A 19,853-nucleotide genomic window follows, 5' to 3' on the forward strand; every position below is an offset into this window, starting at 1 on the left:
GACATGGGTATCATCCCTGGGACCAAATGAAAAAAGATGAGAGTGGAGCAGAGAGGCACTGGGAGTTGTTTGGGATCTCACCGAGGGCTCTTATAAATAACTGCTCTGCACCAATACAACACTCGTGAAACTTTTTTTCTAGCGCTCTCAGTCTAAGAACCATTTGAGGGCTTATCAAGGCTGCACTTCAATCAATAAATGTATAGAAATAATGGATCAAATGACAAGATAATTATCACCTGATTCTCCAATTCCTCTCAGCTCTATGAAGCTCTTTAGCATCTTTTAGCCCTTTGTTTTTGCTTTTACGGCTTACAAATTTACCTGAGTGGCTCAGCAGGCAGCTGTTTTCAGTGAAATAAGCTCTGAAAAAAAAGTACTGTGCAACAAAAAGCAGACAAATTAGAGACTAACTGGAGCATCTAGCTGCTGAAGAGCCAGATATTTCCCTTAGAGTTAAATGGAGACCAAAACGTAGCAAGGAAACTACTGGATTTACAGAAACACAACTCCAACTTGGGGCCAATGTCGCTCCAATTCTACTGGATGTGTGAATACGCAAGTTGAACTAACACTGTTGCCATTTATACTTAAGGTGATAATATATCCTTATTGTGTTCAGAGCTTTGCCCTCAAGTGGCTAAAAAACAGTGAATACAGGTTTATGGCAATAATACACAGGTTTATACAATACAAATTAAGTTCACTTTTGATTTTTTATTGCAGACGACTAGTTTCAAGCTTAACTTTCATAAGTTAAGCTTATGAAAGTGTTTTGACTTGGTCTTCATGTTCAGTAGCCCAAACCTAGGAAAATTCTTGTGTAGCAAAAGATATTCCAAGATTTAACAGGCGTTTGATCTAAACTGAAGTAGTTAGCATAAGCATAATCCTTTACTGTTGTCTAAGAGACAAAGAAAATCTGTGTAACCCACAGAAAAAATAATCTGAACTATAGAAAATCTTGCATAACCATGCTGTACACACTATCAGACAAGTGGTATAGATATTTTGGATCACCACTCACATACATTACACTTGTTGGAAAAGTCTAACGAAAGACAACCTCTTGTTCAACCCCTGAGTAGAATATGCTAATCAGAAAAAAGTATTTAAGTGAGCAAGCTGAATCTAAAAATGGACCTGATTTTCTTCTTTTAACTCTATATTCTGGACTGAACACACTGTTTATCACCATATTGCTCAATAGAGTAGTACTGCAGTGCAGGCTGGCTTTTTAGGAGCATTTACTTGGTGAAATCACACACGTTCAGCAGCTTAATCAGCCAAAACTTGCAGACTCCAGCTCTGCAGAGTATCCATCCCTGCTGGTCTTTGATTGCATTTCACCTATTTTACAGCTATCCTTCTTGGCTGTCACAGTAAAGAGAACCAGGAGAAATTGTTTTCTTTCTCATTCTCCTTTACTAAACCCTCTTAATCATAACAACGGCCTTACTGTCTCCTGTAGAAGTGTCCTGTGAGTCCAAGATGCCTGACTCCTGGAGCGATCGGATGCAGGAGTCGACCAGCTCCAGGCCTGTCGTCAGCTCCTCCTCTATGTCCTTCTGTCCATCTGCATGTGCACAAACCAGAAGGAAAAAAAACGAGTTGAAACAAAAAGGCAGCTTTTTCTGCTATCTCCAGACTGTTCCTACAGGCACAAGACACACTCGTGGCTGGATTAACCCAATGGGGGATCCTGCAAAAATGAGCTATGGGCCCCCACTGATCCTGCGACTATACATGGCAGCTTCATTACAGTTTGCCTGGAGCCTCAGATACCAACCAGGGATTCTATGATGAGATAATATCCTGGCCCAGGTTTGCAGCATGTGGCATTAATTTATGGTAATACTGATTTATTTAAAGGGATAGTTCACCCAAAAATCAAAAATAGATATTTTTCCTTACCTACCTTACATGTAGTGCTGTTTATCCACCTAGTTTTGGAGATATTGGCTGTAGAAATGTCTGCCTTCTCTCTAATATAACGGAACTAGGTGGCTTGGTGGCTCGGCTTGTGGTGCCCAAGGCGCCAAAAAGTACATTTGAAAAACTCAACAGCAATGTCACTTTCCAGAAATCATGACCCAGCTACTCAAGATAATCCACAGACCTTGTTGTGAACAGTTTAATGTCGGAACTATTTTCTTTCTGTATCACCGACCGAAAGGAAGCATACATCTACTCATAGACACAACTAAACCAGCTAACATTACAGCTCAGCTCAGTCGTTCATGTTTACATTCCACGCTGTCACAAGTATGAGGTACTCGTCCTTGAGTAGATGCACGCTTTCTTCTGTGCGGTGATATGGAAAAAAAATAGTTTTGTCATGAAACTGCTCACGGCAGGGTTTGTGGGTTATCTTGAGTAACTGGGTCATGGTTTCTGGAAAGAGATATTTGTTGAGATGTTTGTTGTTGGGTTGTTTTTTTGGGGGGGCGGTTTGAGCACCACAAACCGAGTGCAATTTAGTTCCATTATATTGGAGAGAAGGCAGACATCTCAATGACTGATATCTCCAAAACTCTGCAACTCACAGCAATCTAGATGGATAAACAGCACTACAGGCAAAGAGGAGAAATATTTACACTGTCCCTTTAAGACTATGTGGCATGTAAATGCTATACTAATGACTTAACCATTAGAAACCAAATGACACAATTTGCATAATAAATCACAGTAAAAGCAAACTGTGCAGATTCACCAAAAGGACATTTAGGCTAAAAAAATGGTGGCTGAGCTAACTATCCTTCCTGTCCACAACAGAATATTGGAATAAGAAAATCCAATATAAGCTCTCAATATCTTGTTTGAAAATACTTAGGTTCAGAATGTTCCACCAACATGGTTACCAAAACCTCGGATAGCTAATTGTTCTCTATCCATTCATGTACAGATGTTTACTGTGCTGCGGGACATGCAGGCAAAACAATCAAAATCATTTCCAGTTGCTTAAAAATGTCATTTTCATTAAAAACCTGTTCCACATCATGAATAGCATCAGTGGTCTTCCAATTGATGGCATTTCTAAATAGCCTAAAAAATAAAAATGTGTGGCATGCTAGCTAAAACTCATTCCAGAGTGAAAACTGAGCCGAACTTGAGATTAGGCATCGAGCTACACTTTAAGGCTCTGATTAGTTGAGATATTTTAGTGAAATTGTGGCACATATTCTCAAACAAACGTATACTTTTGCCCTTTCAAGGCTCCAGACAGTTGACTGCCACAGCTGCCCACTTTAACTTATCCTTCCACATCTGAGCCATCAAAATACAATAAGACCTAAGAGTAATGTCGGGGTAAACCCCGGGTCAAGGGTATAACCTGGCTGATAATCCAGCAACAAATCTTGCAGGATCTAAGCATACGGGGCATCGCCTTGCACTTAGATACTGAGCTGTTTGTCTGTCAGAGTGAGACTGATCACATGCCCAGTGTCTTCAAGTGAGAGAGGGCTGCCAAGGAGGATAAAACCTTACAAATGAGTGTTAGGGGCAACATTAATCTGTTATCTCTAGAGAGGGAGAGGGATGGTAATAGTAGAGGCCTTAGTGAGTGGATTTAGGAGGCTGATTTTATTGACTTCGACTGACGCAATTGCAGACTGATGATGTTGATGCTGTTGGTGAAACATTTCCAGTGCTGTCTGCGGCATTACGCTGGATTTAGTCTCACCCTCACACACCCCAGCCAAAACTCATTTTTAAACCTGCTTGATCCAGAAGTGATGGGTTTTTAATGATTTGTGAGTGATGACGAGATCAAAAGGTCTGATTGGAGTGAGGGAGTATAAATTCAGTTCTCTGAGGCTGAGTGGTCGGGCCTCAGTGCAACAGATGGATGAGGACCGCAGCACACACTGAAAGGCTTCAGTGCGATACGTCCGACCACAAGCCTTTAGTCACCTCTTTGTTGGCAGAGGTCACCAACCCTGCCCTCAGATAATCAATCTACTCTCAACACCCTATACATCTAAACATGAGCGACAAAGAGGGGGAGAGAGACCTTAGTGTGATGCATGAGTGGTGTTTCTTCAGCTAAACTGCTGTCAGAGAAGTTGTCAAGCTGAGAGAAGTGTCTTCATTTGACTTTCAAATCATCGAAAGGCCTCACACTCATTGATTCTTGTTTCCTCCTTTATGGAAAACACTTCCCATGTGGCTCCCAAAACAGGTTAGACTGAATGCTGAGAATTATTTGTAAATGCTGCTTGACCTTTACTCAGCTGTCAGAAGGGGTGAGGAAGGCTGAGGGAATTTGAGAGACAGGAGTTTTTTTGTCAGAACAAGCCTTTTTTTTAACCCTCGTTGCAGTGCAGAGAGTTTGATTGAGCATTTTTCATAGTTCTTGTACAGGATTGTATCAATATGTTGTTGGTGCATAATGGGTTTTTTGTTTATACAATGGCTCCCACTGTAAGGAGCACAGTCAGCAATACAGAATGCAAACAATAGAGGACCAGACAAAATGTGCTGGGAGCATTTAAGAGGAAATATTACCTTGGTTGTTCCAGCGGAATTTCTCATCTGCTGAACTGCAAGAGACAAACGACAGAAAAGCAAACAGGGTTAGAAATATGAGCAAAAATTACATTTTACACTAACTTTTGTTCTTGTTTGTTGGTGCAGTGGCAGGACAATTTTACACTAACAGCATTTCCATCAGCCTCATATGCTATAAACTCCTTTTTTCTCATCAAAATCCACTTTATAGTTTTGCAATAAAGCAGGAATACCATGGAAAGCACTGGTTTTAAGAGTTTTATATCACTGTTTATCATCCGGTGAAAACCTAACATCTCCATTTGCAGCTTTTTCATTTTATTATTTTACCTTGCTGAGGGATACAAGGTAAAACATGACAAAGCTACTGAGGGATGACAAAAACAACAGAGTGCAGAGGTTTGGTAAAATTCTTCAGGACCTTGGGGATAGAGGCGCTTATCAGAAACAATAAGAGCCACACTCCAAAATACATTGTTGTCAAGTTAAAAACAAGCCTGTTTCTCAAGTTTCTTTTGGAGAAACAAGGATTATATCCAACAAAATTGTTATTCTTATCCTGTCAGAGGAAAGATTGCAGTGGGCATACAGGGCTTTGAGATTAAAATGTTTCTGAGATGCTGCGAAGAAAGAGAACACAGCGGCATCTGTTTCCACGAGTTAAAGATCAATCAGTTCATTTCAATTTTATAGTTACTGTAGTTGTATAATTGATTGGATAAAACCTGTGACAAATACTTCTCTACTGAGGTGACAGAGGTACAATTTCATTATGTTTGTGATTATGATCTACTGTTTGATGTAAGTGCATGTCAGAATTCATGACTGAAAACAAAGATTAATTGATTCCTAACATTTTTGGACATTGCAACACATAAAGACGTATATCACACAGTTACTCTATTAGTCTAAAAGTCACAGAACCTTTGAAAATCTTGCACTTTCATTTAACATTGTTGAGGGTGATCATTTCTACGACTCAGTCTTAAGTTTTAGTGCCTTGTTGTAAATTTGGCAATTATTTTTAATGAACATTCATCTTAAAGCTGATAATGTTTACCACCTCTTTCATGCCTTCTTAGCCTCACCTACATGTAAACAGCTGTCCATAATGAGGGATGACCCTGATCACCATTAGTGTCGTCAAAAACATTGACATTTCGATACATATTGATTCAGAGTAACAGTTTCAGTATTCATTATTCACAGTACAGGTACACATGTACCAGTTGCGCTTTCTCAATCTCTCTTCTCTCCAACAGCGAGTTGATACACACACCGCTGCAGTGCCCACATAGGCTCACCTCCTCCCACTCTTCTTACTATAGTTAGGAGTAAATTAACTTTTGCTGTTGCTAAAAAAACCTCATGGTAGGTCAATTTCTCCTTATGGTATCCAACGTGGTATCAAGTGTCGATATTTTTCAGGGTATTGAAATAAAGTTAGAAATTCCAGTATCATAACAACACTAGTATACATAAACCTATCTGTATGTACTGCAAATAGAGTGAATTCACTTTATTGTCTGATAAGGAACAACACTTACAGTGTGTCTATGTCTGAGGCACTGACAAATAAATAATTGTGTTTCTAAAGTGGACATACTGTATAGGCCTAGTGTCACTTTTGAGATGAAATCTCTCATTAACAAACTGTACCAAGATATTGTTGACTTTTCAACATTTACATTTGACTAGGCTGTGCATATGTCTGATTACTGTTTTGGTCTCCTGCCATATGCTGCAGTTTTTCCACTTGTGCTGTGATAGACTATTTACTACAATGCTAATAACAGGGACCGCAAAAACCATGTGACCTGAAATGACCTCTACGAAGCTGAGATGAGTAGGTTTCCCAGTGACTAGCCCTCATTTACTGTCAGGAAAAGAATATGAAGCGTGAATATAGTAGGTGTCAAATATTCTACACCGTGAGAACAGAAGTTTCCACAGCCAATATTTTAAGAGAAGGGGAAACAAATAGCATCGTTTTGGTTTAGTAATGAGTTATTACTGTTAGTCGTTTCCGGTAGTTGGAGCTTCTGACATATATCCAGTATTGTTTACAGCTATGTAAATCCACATCTTTGATAATTCTTCAGTTGCAGCCTTTACTCCTCATCCTGCATATACAACAGATGTTGTCATTTATAATGCTCTCAAATCAATTATTGGATAATTACACAGTTGTAAATAACAATTCTGTATTAGGTTTTTTAAAAAAGCCAATAGCCGAGTCAGTTAGCCCGGTCACTACTCAGACTGTACTTCTTTTCTCCTATTAGTTAACATTGCACGTACAGAAAATGGAAGGTTCACCATTTAGTCATTAGTATGTTTACTGTGTATCGTGCCAACAAGACTGAATGCAGGCTTAAAGGGTAACTCCACCAGTTTTACACATTAAAGTGTGTTTACAGGGACTGGGGAGTATAACTGCATATGTGAACAAGTATAAAGCCTTTTGTGGCTCTGGAGGAAGCTGCATGTAATCTGATAAATTGCCTCCAGTGATGCCACTCAGCGTCTACAGTGCATTGTGGGTAATGTAGGCGGCAGGTTTTGAAAAGCAGTCCACTGGTCTGCTTTGCACTCCTACAACACTGTCAGACTCATTATGGACAGTTTCAAACCAAACGATCAATACAGCTACAGCAGAGTCAGAGATATTACCCGTTAAAAACTGGTAAATAAATCACTGTAAACATAACCTGATGCTGTCTGCGGGGTAGATGGCTTATTATTTGTTATTGTATTATCTTTTAGATCAACCATCACATCACCTTCTTCAGCTCAACTGGCTAAAGCTGCTGACAGGACAGTCAGTACTGCAGATCAATCCTGGCAAGCTAACATTAGCCACGCTGCTACAATCCAAGCCACATAATGATATAAGTTGACCGCAGGCACAATGCAGTACAGATAATTAACTGCCAACGAGTATAGCAGATCAGTGCAGTGTGACTTCATATCATGATACATACCAAAGCCATACACACATACACTCTTAACAGTTAGACACATCCCACATGAAAGCACCACCGCTAATATGTGTTAGGTGCTCCTCTGATGATCACTTGATCTGAGTTTTCCAAGCAAGCAGGGCTACGTGTGCTGCATCTAAACTGCCTCGACCAGTGGATCACCAACCACTTGTTAATAAAATGGAGGTACTGGAAAGTCGGTTATGTGCTACCCCTGTAAGCCTTCTACATGTGATTGATTCTACTAATGCTTATTAATCAACACGTTATGTCTTTGTATGTATCAGAAATGTAAAATCCACAAGTTGTTTGTTTTTTTATTCAACTTTGGACAACACCAAGCTAGCTAACTTGTGTTTATGCTAGGCTGATCGCCCTCTGGTTCTTGCTTTCTATTGAGCAGACACACATGAGAGTGCTATCAATCTTCTTTGAAATATTCTCTGATGAATATCAGGAGGTAATATTCTCCCCTGTCAATATTGGTGCATGATTCAAAATGAAAAGCATTTCAGTATGAAATCCTCCGTATCTGTAACCCACAGCCTCCATAACTAAACATAGCAAAAAATGCTATTCACTCCCTGCCGACACAGAACGGATGCTATTAAATCATCCCATTGATTACCTCCATTCTGTGTGTGTGTGTGTGTGTGTGTGTGGTGTGTGACGGATTGCGGGGGGGAGCCAAGTGATACATGTCAATGGGACCCTCTGTCAGCAAAGCAGACTCATCATTCATCGGGCGTTATTATACCAAACAATACACCCCCACACGTGCACATACATTCACACAAGAACACAAGCCACACATTTGGTACATGAAGAAGTATTACACAAATGCATCACACAAAGCAAAGGGAGGAGAGAGAGACTGAACCAGGGTGTCTTGGAGGATGGAGCGTGTTTACATCACGCATACACCTTGGATGGAGCAGGAGGATGGGGATTATTATCACTAGTCTGGGTTCAGACAGCCAGTACTGATGACACAGGCTGAGTCAATATTTTCTTAAAGGGCAGGACAGACTGCTCCTCGCATTGTCCTAATGCGTTTGCCAGTGTCAAAATCTTGCCTCAGTGCTCTTGAACATGACTCAGTAGATGTGTTATTTAACAGTGCCCAGGATGTGATGCAGGTAAAACTAAATGCAGCCTAAGTGCTCAGGTAGAAACCTTTTTGGAAGCTGTGAGGAAAGAGACCAAGTGGTGTTATCATCAAGTGGTTGCATCAACAGGGGCTGGAGCGAGAATATAAAAAAAGTCCAGTGGGTTTCAGATTTCTGTCTGAGCTGGGGGGAAATATAGGAATTTGTTCGTATTGTCAGGAAGATCAAAACAGACCAGAACAGACCAGCCGAGACCAGATATGACTGGGGAAAAGCAGAAGACAAGAGAAGAGACTAAGAGAAGAGAACAGAATTAGATCATGATATAATGGAATATCTTGGAAGAGAATAGGCTAAACTAAACTACACTATAGCAGAACAATCCCTAATCTAACACTTGGATGGATCATAAATCAGAATCAGGGTGTGATCAGAGGCGACCAGACTTCTTCTCTGCTCTCTGCCATCCAGCTCTACAAGCTCTGCTTTTTGCTATTTGTCTATTACTTGATTAATCATTACCCTAGATTAGAGATGGAGAAAATTAATCACCAAAAATGTTGATGTTCAAAAAATTGTTTAGGTTATTTATCAAGTAACAAAACTAAGAGTCTACAGTTTGCTAGTGGCTCTGTAAAGTTGTACAAAGGAACTTCGAGCTAAACAATTTATTCTTTTCTTTTTTTGTCCTTTAATTAACAAGGAAGGTCCCATTGAGATATGAGAATTCTACTTCCAGGGAGTCCTGGTCAGTGTTAACATGCTAATGTTTAGCTGATGTAATACCATGTTCACCACCTTAGCATTTGCATTAATGACAAGGTACATCTGAGGCTAATGGGAATGTCATTAGTTTTTTGCACCAAAGTAAACCAAACTATCTGGCAAATAGAAATGTTCATTTGATTTTGGTGCCAGAGGAAAAGTCAGGGGATCAACAGTTAGTAGGCTTCATCCTCAGGTGATCATCAATGTCTGAACAAAATATCAAGGAAATCCATTCGATGGTTGTTGAGATATTTCAGTCTGGAGCAAAGGTGTTGACAAACTTACTGCACTGAATGACTCACAACTTTTCCATCCCTCATAATAGTTTGATGCTTTTTCTGTTCTACTATGTTTTAGGATTGGGTTTTGGAGTGTTGGTCGAACAAAACAAGCAATTTTAAGAAGTCACTTGGGGTTCTCCCAGAAATGATGCTGATTATTCAATAATTTTGGTGGTTCTAAGATTGACCCACCATCCTAACAGTACACATAATGGCTGACTGTCTACCAAATGAGCTATAACCTTTCTCTCCCGCTCCTCTCAGCCCACACAGGCAGTCCCCCACCAGGTACATCTAATCAGACCTCAGTATCTGAAACAGCTCATTGACCTCTTGGCCCAGGAAACACAGAGAGTTAGTGTTTTTTCCCCATCGAATCTCTATGGCGCGTCAATGGGATGTGACAGTGTAATTAGCGGACCGAGAGAGAACTAATTGACAGCGTGATCAACTCTCCTGCTGCAGGTCACGCCATGGCATGGCACTTCATCACCGCTAATGATATAATGCTGTGTGCACGAACGCGCAGGTGTAAGTGTGGCTTAGTTTGTGTGTATACAAGTTTGCACAGGGCTAAACTTGGTTTTCTGGTTTGAGTGTGCAAAGATCAAGCTTCTCAGTGCTATGTGATTGTACTCATCCTTCCTTTTGGTATGCAAACATCACATCACTTATCACATTATCATTACATGTTTGTAAACCCTGACTTTCAGATCGGGAGGTCGAGGAGATGGTGGTGGAGTTGAGCGAGAAGGCAGCCAGGCCAGTAACCTCAGTTTGAGACTGTGTTTCAACATTTGTAATTGTGAAACCACTGCATGTTTTTAAGGAGACCTGGGGACAATTTCTAGCCGTGTTTGGGTTGACAAAACAGGGTGTTTTTCAACGACACCTCCGGACATCTACTTCTGTGTTTCTGGCAACAAAAACCCTAACCAAGTGGTTTTCGTGCCTAAACCTAAACGGAGCATAAGCACAGCATTGTCACAAGTTAAAATCAAAGATAGAACCTAAAGAAACGTAAGGTTCCAACATATCTGTGGTTTGCAGAAAATATTCATTTTGGTGATTGAGTTGCTAACTACTTACTGACTGGATTACAAAAATGAATGGTGAATGTGACTGATGCAGCAATTACATTTCCTCCAAAACAAAATGGATTGGAAGTAGATGACCAATTTATGAATGTACAAAGTAAATATGAATATGTTGACGGTCCACCCTGTAATGAATGACCAAAAATAAGGTGGTTGTGTATTCCTGGGAACAGCAGCAAAATACACATAGTGCACAGGCCACAGACCCAGTGCAAATCTCTGGCTCTATTATGCTAACCTCTGATGGCTCATCTAATATTAATCAGCTTATCAGCTAATCAACTAAAAGCTTATAATCAAAATAGGAAAAGAAAGACAAACAGTTTTATAGCAATGCCAAAGTTCCTGGAACTCTGCCCAGCAATGGTGCCTAAAATAAAACCTGATGATACTTAACTATTGGGTCCATTAGACTATATGACTTTTTGGCCTCTACCATTTTAGGACTATAAAACAAATATATGTAATTATTAACCAGTATACAAATGATCCTTACAAGTGGAAATACATGTCAAGATCAGGGTATAATCTCAATTCAATTCAGGTAAATAGCAAGTTAGGTGAAAGCCCTTGATTGTAATACTGGAGCACTGTTCTGACAATTTGAGTTAAAAGCATCTCTCGGTAAAGCTGTTATTTTCAGTCAGATGATAAAAGATCGGAAGCGTAATGCTTGGTAATTTCAAATAATGATCAGCCCCTGTTGTACATTCTGATCCCATATTTTCAGGTGCTTTAAAGAGCACATTTTGCCCATTTGGTGCTATTCCTAGAGAAAAACAGCTAATGTCACAAATCAGAACACTGCTCTCTGACTACCTCGTCTAACTGATTGGTCTGCTGCATTTAGAGTCAGGAAAATAGAAAAAAAAAAAAGAAAAGGGTAGAGTGTAGAGGGAGATGTAGAGAAGGAGTATGATACTCAAGCAGAAAGGTAGTAAATGAAAGTGGGAACATAATACAAAGAGAGAGGGATGACAGATGAGAGGAAACAGAAGAGGAAAGAGCTCGGCTAAATCCAATGAGGGGGGCTTAAAAGAGCGAATGCCAGAGATAGCATTGAAAATCCTGTCATTTTATCCACCCAATAAACACATTCTGAACCCAGTCCATATAATCCATCTATTTCCATGCCCTGCATATTATCTGTTATCTGTGCTGACCACAATGACCAGCCCTCTTGTAGACAGAGCTGTTAAATAATAGAGCCACCCGTAAAGAAAAAAACACACACAAAGGAAAGCAAAGGCCCTTTGTTGCTCTTGGAAACCATCAAACAATAATGCAGCCATTGATTGTGTAGACAGTAATTTAGATTCAAAAGCTAAAACCACAGTTGTTGATTTACTCAGACCACTTTTTTTTTAAACCATTTTACAGACATTTGCATAAAAAAACAGCTGCAACCCAAAGTTTTTTATTAAAAAAAAGTGGATGATTATCATTAATGAAGATCTTATTATATTTAGGCATTAATCACGGGTTGTCAGCCACACTATTCATAGTTAACTTTAGCTGCTTTATTCAGCAAAGTCTAAATTAGCATTAGAATGTGTCACATCAAACTTTTCTTCTACCACTCACAGAAAAGTATACTTGCTTTATTTCCAAAGGCCTCACCAATATTCAGTGTTGTCAGTTCTTTGACCATGAATCACTGCCACCTGACCTGCTTTTCATATCATAATGAATGTTTGCTCCTCCTTCTGCTGTCTACTCAGACAACTCTAGACACTAAAATTAATTTGTAACACCAAGTCAGGGCCTTGGCAATCAATGATGTCTGGGCTATTGTTATGCTGTACATTTTAGAAGAATACAGCGACAAATTAAAGAAAAACCTGAACAAATAGTGTAGGTAGTGAAAAGTGTGCTTCTATGCAGGGCATGAAGACTCACTGAATGGTTGGATGAATGTGAAAATGATGTGAATAATATCCTATGGCCTTCACAGTCACCAGAAAAACCTGCTAAACAAGCTCTCTATAGTCAAATCACCAAACGAGGGGATATCTTTGGGAAGAATAGTCCCTTCAGTAGAATCTTCACCAAGGAGAGACTTGTAACATTGTGTTCTCTTGAATGTGTGACCCATCTGTATGTCTGTGATGTTTCAGAGCTTCACTGTTACAAGTATTACATCTAACCAAGTCAGTATGGTGGAGGATCCAGTTGTCGGAAACATACAGTAGTTTCACTTTTAAATGTGCTTTTAACTCATTATCTGCTGATGCAGTTTTTATTTGCAGCTCCTGCTGGTGTTACATAACAGAAACAATTCTTCTGCATAATAATATTTTTTGGACACCACAACCCGATAACCGTCTTTGAGCTAATATGGTTAACGTGTAAGCGAAAACCTCCCTGTTTACACATCCAGCAGACACTTTATCTCTAGCTCTGTTTTGCTCTCCACCAAATCCTTTATGAATATATCTGACTCTGGGCAGTCAGACTGAATCAAACAGCCTATTTGCAAGTTGTAAATCCTAAACATTAGCTTAAAGCATTAGCTTAAAATATGAGCTTTTTCACAAAAATATGAAAGAAGAATTAGGCACAAAGGAAGTGCATCTGGAAATCCACAACCAAAATAGGAAGAAGTATTGTTTTTGGTGGTCGTTATTCTCAGGTAACAGTGGAAAAACTGGAATAACTGCAAAAGAAGAAGAAACTGCTAATGGAGGACCTAAAGAAGGAGAAGAAGTAAGGATTAACGGATGGGTATTCACCCGATAGAGAGAATCGTTCGTTGTATCACAGGCTATTCCCATGCTGATATCTTTACCCTTACCACTGGGACTTGAGACGGTTCAAAACCTGCATTCTTTCTACGAGATCAGTCAGTAACAAAACCTGCAACCGGGTGTTTAACTCTGCCTTTCATAGCACTGATATTGGGGTTTCTGGTTCAAATTGGGATTGTTTTTTGCTTTGGACAATAGTCAGGCTGCTAGCCGTAGCCATGTTGCTAGTGTTGCCTTTGCGACAGTCTTTAATTGACTAGTGCAGCTTTAAAGATATAGACGAGACACAGCTAGTTCTATGGAACAGTCATGAAGCATGAAACTGAAACATTCTGAGCATTTAATTTATAACAAGCATTACTATTTCTTATATTTTCATTGCCTCAAGCATGTTATATTTGGTCCATGAACACTTTTATCTAAGCCACCTTATGGTATCATACATGTTTTAGCACAAATTACATTAGTGGAAATCTGAGCAATTGCAATGTTCTGCACAGATGTTATTCAGCTTCATAAAGTATCTCCCAATATCCAGTACCCTCTGTGTTATCCAACATTGAGCTACCCATTGTTCAGTATCCTATCATATTCAATTAGTGAATTTCTGCATGCAGACTATATGCTCCATTTACAGTAACCCAGATAAGCCAAGATCCTTTTCAAAAGAAGGAAAAATATGATAGTTAAGTACCTGATAAGAGCAGGAACCCTGAGACATTAAAAACATCCATTGTGTAAACTCTGTTGCTATGGTAATATCCACAATATTTTGTTTCTAAAGGTGTAGATGACAGGATATAATCCCAAATATGACCTTGACTAGGGTGGGAGCTGGTGTTACACCTACTCTGTGAAAGTATACACCCTCAGAACTGAGAAAAAACAAGAAGCAAGCTTGCTTCAGAGCGCAGTGTGTAAATGTCACAACTTTTTTCTTTTTCCTGGGAATGATAGCAGTGTGTCTGCCAGAGGCTCCAGAAAAACTGCCATATAATGCAACACAAGACAGACAGTAGCGCAAGCTGATATGATGTCAAAGAGACCCGTAATTCATTGATCCCAGTGGGAGTAGGAACTATCCAGAATCCATAAACAATAAGATGATATTAGCTTCAAGTGCTGTTAAACACCTTTGTTCAATTCTTCATCCTACAAATATCCACATAAGGTCGTTGATCATTGATCCTGCATTAGGTGTCCAGTGGGTGCTGCAGCCAATTCTTTCTCAGTGAAGTTGAATTGATTAGGCATTCGGCACATTAGCTTTTATATCATCCCTCACTCTTCCTGATAAAAGTGGAGTTTTAAGGCACTTTCAGACAATGAGTGGTTACTACTACTACCACAGAGATCAAGCCAGGGAAAACAAGCTACTTTTGCTGCTGTCTGAGTATCCTGAATTATACGCCTCTTCACCAGCAGTGAGCAAACTTATCAAATGAAATCAAGTCTTTGAAACCTATCAGCTTCAAAGTTTGATTATCTGGTTGCAACAATAAGCAATGTTTATGATATCAGTTAGAAACATTAGACTAAATCCACTTTTTTGAGTTTGGAAATGATATGGTCCCAGTCTATAGTGTTCACTGCAACAGCAGACACAACTGAGTGATTCTGCCCACTAGAAAACAGAAGTCGCACCCCTTTTAGTAACACGTTCTTATCCCTCATCTTGGGTTGGTTGCAATGGATCCTGCTCTGTATTTACAATTTCAGTCTCCTCCTCCATGTTGTTTTGTCCTTTTATCCTTTTAGGGCGGTTGGGGGTGTAGATAATGTTAGATGATGTCATGTCATTGCATTCCCAACCTATCTTTAATGGGTCTGCAGAAAACCCAATGCCCCCGCATAGATGGAACCTATGCTACCACCAATCGTTGCTCTCACGTCACATGAGCACACGGTAAGCCGCATTATGTTACTGAGCAAGACCAATGGAAAGTAAGGAAGAATCTAGACCTGATTTGCTACATAGCCCCACCCCACCAAATATAAAGTGGGGCCAGCTATAGGTGTAACTTGGCCTGCTGGATGGAGAAAAAAAAAGGTAACAAAAAATAAATTGCTGTTCATGCTGCTTTAATTTTTTTTGCGAGGTAAACATGCTCTTATGTAGGATCGCTGAATATTTGTTATTTTTGGTAACATGAGCACAGCAGGCAAAGTGAAGTCATCCAATATTGGAACTTGGAATTGTAGTACAAGGCAATAAAATACAGTAGGTGTTTGCTTTTGGCCCGTGGCCCACCATTAAGTTTTAGTTTTAGTCCCTACAAGGGAAAAACTTTGGGTACCCCTGCACTAAAGGATAGCTCTCGAGTTGGAAACAGCATTGCCAAATCTCCAAGAGTGGTGACATTTCTACCATCACATGTTAATTGCCATCATATTGCCCAGCCCTACCATCTGAGTAGCAATGTCATGTTTAAGTCACAGATCCGAGTAGAAGCCCCACTATCAAGGCATATAAGAACAGGAATCAACTGTAGAGTACAGCCAGCAGCAGTGCAGAGTTGTAGTAGTCTATAGTTTGACCACAGCCTTTGCCATCAGTGAAGTTGGGACACTTAGAGACAGAAATCTTTCACTTCAAATGATCATTTGGTCGCAAATGCTGGGTCACTTGCAGTTTGATATATTTTGTTGAATACGTGAAATGGCCATGCTGAGATGTTCTGCATTTGAGGTACAGAGCACCAGTGTTGCTGGACGGCAGATGTAAGCAGCTTTAGAATAAGTGAAACAACAATGCAGCAAGAGCCTGTTCCAACACAGAAAGCCATTAGTCTCCTATATCATAATGCTGACTTCAGACCAGCATGGAGACATTAATTAGTCCATATGGAGCTTGTGATATTACAGGTGAACCTTGAACAGCACTTTGAAGCTTGATACTGTGCAGGCCCAGTGAGAGTTACAGGAAACCTGTAACATTTCTCACTGTAGATCCTGAGAGAATATAGATAAACTCACACGGCCAAGCTACAGAGGAAGATACGGAGTTCAGGGATGCTGTTATTATTGAAATGTGACTCCAGAATTACCTGCTGAATTGGTGGCAGTCAGACAACCCATCAGACAGCCAGGGGAAAAAGCCCAGGCACGTCCCAGAACGGCTATTGTGAACCTTTAATTACAGTGTAAGCTGGAAGATGGAGGACCCCGGTGTGCTTTGTAACTACGTGCTTTATCTTGCCCGGTCACCTGAGTTTTACCTAATTGCGCATTATGTTGGAACAATAGCAAACTGTTGCTGCTTTTGTCCAGGTACTATCTCACTCGGCTGTATCTCATATCTCAAGAGAGGAGAGAATCCAGCGGGTTGAAAATGTCAACAGCCTCGGGAGATTGTTGAACATTGCTACTCACAGAAGGGCCACGTAGTGCATAATGCATGGCAGGATGGTGTAATGAGATAGAAAATTTCTCAAGCCAAGGTGTAAGCCTCTGTGTAAGTTGGACTCTGTCCCGTTGAGGGACCCCAGGGCTGCTGTCAGTGGCAGATCCGACCACAAAGTAAATTCAGCTTACTCTTGTGGCTGTCCCCACAGAAACATTACCGCATTGGTCCCTTAAGTTGACATATGCTCACATTTTTTCTTGACAAGGATCTCTTGTGGCCCTACAAGAAACAGCTATTGTCTCTCTGACGCAAAGGTACATGTAGTGTGACATTGTTAGAGCAAAACCTCCTAGAAATGATTAGATTTATAAAGTGTATGGCTTGGAAATGGAGTCCCCTGCCTGCGTCCCAACCCCTACCAAAAGTCTACATGGCATTCCTTTTTGCAATGACTACAGTCTTTAGTTGAGTTTTGCCTTGTGATCCTTTCACCATTCATTCCCTCCACCATCCATGATGAAACAGCCAAGAGTTTATATAAATGATATGTATATACATAGATGTAATAATAGAGGACACAAACCAAAGCATTTTGAATAGAAAAGTCTAATCCTCTGCTTTAACAAAGCTAAACCAGGAAACATATCAGCCTATCGTGTTGCTGAACTGACACGAGTGCACATTTTAGATTCACACCAGTTTTAACCAATCTGTTGTGGCTACAGATGGCCTTTAATGAGCAGGGGTCTTGTTAGCCCAAAGCCCAGTCTGGGGGTGTTGCCAAGATGGCGAGAGTTGCCTAAAAGACAGCTGCCTAAAAGGAGTGATGTATATATTAGTGATGAGAGATTGCCCTTATAATATGTATTGTATTCTAAATAAGCAAGTCAGCAAGCAATTACATGAAAAACATAGTTTAAATAGACAATTAATCACAAAGATTTATAATAAAACAATCATTTTCTGTAGTAGCTTTAACCAGCAAGGAATATTTTGTGGAGAAAGCTCCAGCTGCGCAATATTGTGTAAGCTGAGTCATTTCCTCACCAACAGTGCATGTGGTGGTTTCCAGTGACAAGCTACCACTCTTTTAGCAGCTGTGAGACCAGGTAACAGGAGGAGGGCTCCATGGAGGAGGTGTCAGTAAGTAATAGCGGTCACTGTGAGTGAGGGATGGCTATGTCCATTGTATTTGACATGACACTTGAGACATTTTCCCAAAACCTTTTACCTTCCAGGCTCTGCCAAACCATATAAAAGGAAAGTGCCAATGGTATTGTCTGGACGAAAGTCGTAAAATGGATTATCTCTGAGTTTCATCCGATGTCATCCTCAAGGTGTGAGATAAGACCTGTGAATATATTTTTAGTGTATTATTTGATGACTTAGATTTCTGAATGACAAGGTATACATGACCTTATGGTGTGCCAGTCCAGATCTGAGGTCTTTAACCAAGTTTAAATTGGACTGGAACTTGGAGCAACCTTAAAGGAACCCAGTGGTGTTTTCTTTAAACGTTGTATTTACATTCACTGTTACACAAACGCATGTGCATTCTTGAGGTCTAATATACTTTAACACATGTTTTTTTTTATTTCTTTAATTTATTTATTATTACCCAATTCATTTTTTATCATTTTTTTTCATTTTTACCAAGTTAGTTGCACATACTACCAAACCTTTCTGTACTATACAGGTGGCAGATGACTCATGTGGAGTCATTTTGTACGATCATATGTGTTTTCCAGGTACTGGCAAACAATGTAATCTCAGGTTAGGGGCATCAAATTGAAAAAAACAAACAAAAAAACCCCCCAAACTTTTGTTTTGGAAGGAAATGACAAACCTATTTTATCATTTAAGCTGGAAGACATACGAGGCAAAAACTTTTCCTGGGTTTGGTTCACACAGAGACGGTCCTGCCGAGTGTTGATCCTCAGACAACACATATGGGGTGAGATGTCTGTACTTGACATTTTAGTGTGTTAGGACCAATGTCACCAAGTCAATTTTCTTGTACATGATGAGCATGTCTGTTAGAGCTCATAAAGTCCATCAATACTGACGTAAAAGCGAAGCAATCAAAATTCTACTTTGTAGCTGCAAATGCATTAAAATAATGCTTGTTGCTGGCAGTGCTGAAGCAGATAACAATCACCAAACAAAATAACACTGAGTGAATGCAGAGCTCTGTGTCTGGCTGCAACCGATAATATTTTTTAGTGAATTTCTCTTCCTTTTTAATAAAAAAGCTCAGCGTGAGCTGCCAAACTGGAGCGAAGACAGTGAAGGTGAAGGGAGATATCAGTCTCGTCTGGGTCTGATGTACAGGAATTCAGCCGAGGTGGAGTAGGGCTTCATTTTCCTCCCCTCTGCCATCTAGACAGAGAGAAACACGAGACCCTTTGAAGCGAGTGATTAGAGAGCAGCAGGACGAGCCACAGCTCGCCATTTCTGTTCGCCCGTCCACATGCTCCAAACAAATGGTTGGAGAGAGAGAGGCAGAGAGAGAGAGGGAGAGAGAGAGAGAGAGAAGCAGAAGTCTCCTGTGACCCACTAAATTGGTCAGATTGACTTCCTAGTCTGCCAGTGTGGGAGACGGCCATTTTGACTCGGGGCCAGGAGTTAAATGAGAAGCGAGCGGGAAGACATGTTGGTTCTCGGTGTGAGACCAGCCAGTCTGTCCGGAACTGGCCAGAGACAAACATTCCTGGAGCCGCTTATATTCCTCTTGGCAGATAAATAATCAATGTGCCAAAACTCTCCAAAACTGCCAATCAGTCTGGATGTCTCAAAAAGAGATGTGGGTAGTGATATTTCTTACCAAACACGATGTCAGAAATGATTGGCTGTGACGCATCTCTCTAATGGAGCTTTACAGGCGTTCAGGCCTCGAAGCAGAATTAAAACACGGGCCTTCTGCGTGACTACAAAGAGTCTACGAGAGCAGCGCTTCAGGACTTCACAGAGTGGCATGATCAGTCATCTTTTTCAGCCGAGCACCGTACA

The 19,853-nt window shown here is 40.3% G+C and overlaps 1 protein-coding gene across 5 annotated transcripts in view; it reads right to left on the minus strand.

The window, feature by feature from the left end:
- Positions 1 to 19,853, minus strand: part of ctnnd2b (catenin (cadherin-associated protein), delta 2b) — a 145,063-nt gene that overhangs the window by 86,624 nt on the left and 38,586 nt on the right. For all 5 annotated transcript variants that reach the window (XM_073491386.1, XM_073491385.1, XM_073491384.1 and 2 more), the window contains exons 3-4: positions 4,510 to 4,544; positions 1,460 to 1,576 (exon numbers count right to left, since the gene is read on the minus strand). In XM_073491386.1, coding sequence (XP_073347487.1) covers positions 1,460 to 1,576; positions 4,510 to 4,544 — 152 coding nt within the window. The remainder of the gene's footprint in view (positions 1 to 1,459; positions 1,577 to 4,509; positions 4,545 to 19,853) is intronic.

This window comes from Pagrus major, chromosome 21, assembly GCF_040436345.1.
Source record: "Pagrus major chromosome 21, Pma_NU_1.0".
Lineage (NCBI taxonomy): Eukaryota > Metazoa > Chordata > Actinopteri > Spariformes > Sparidae > Pagrus > Pagrus major.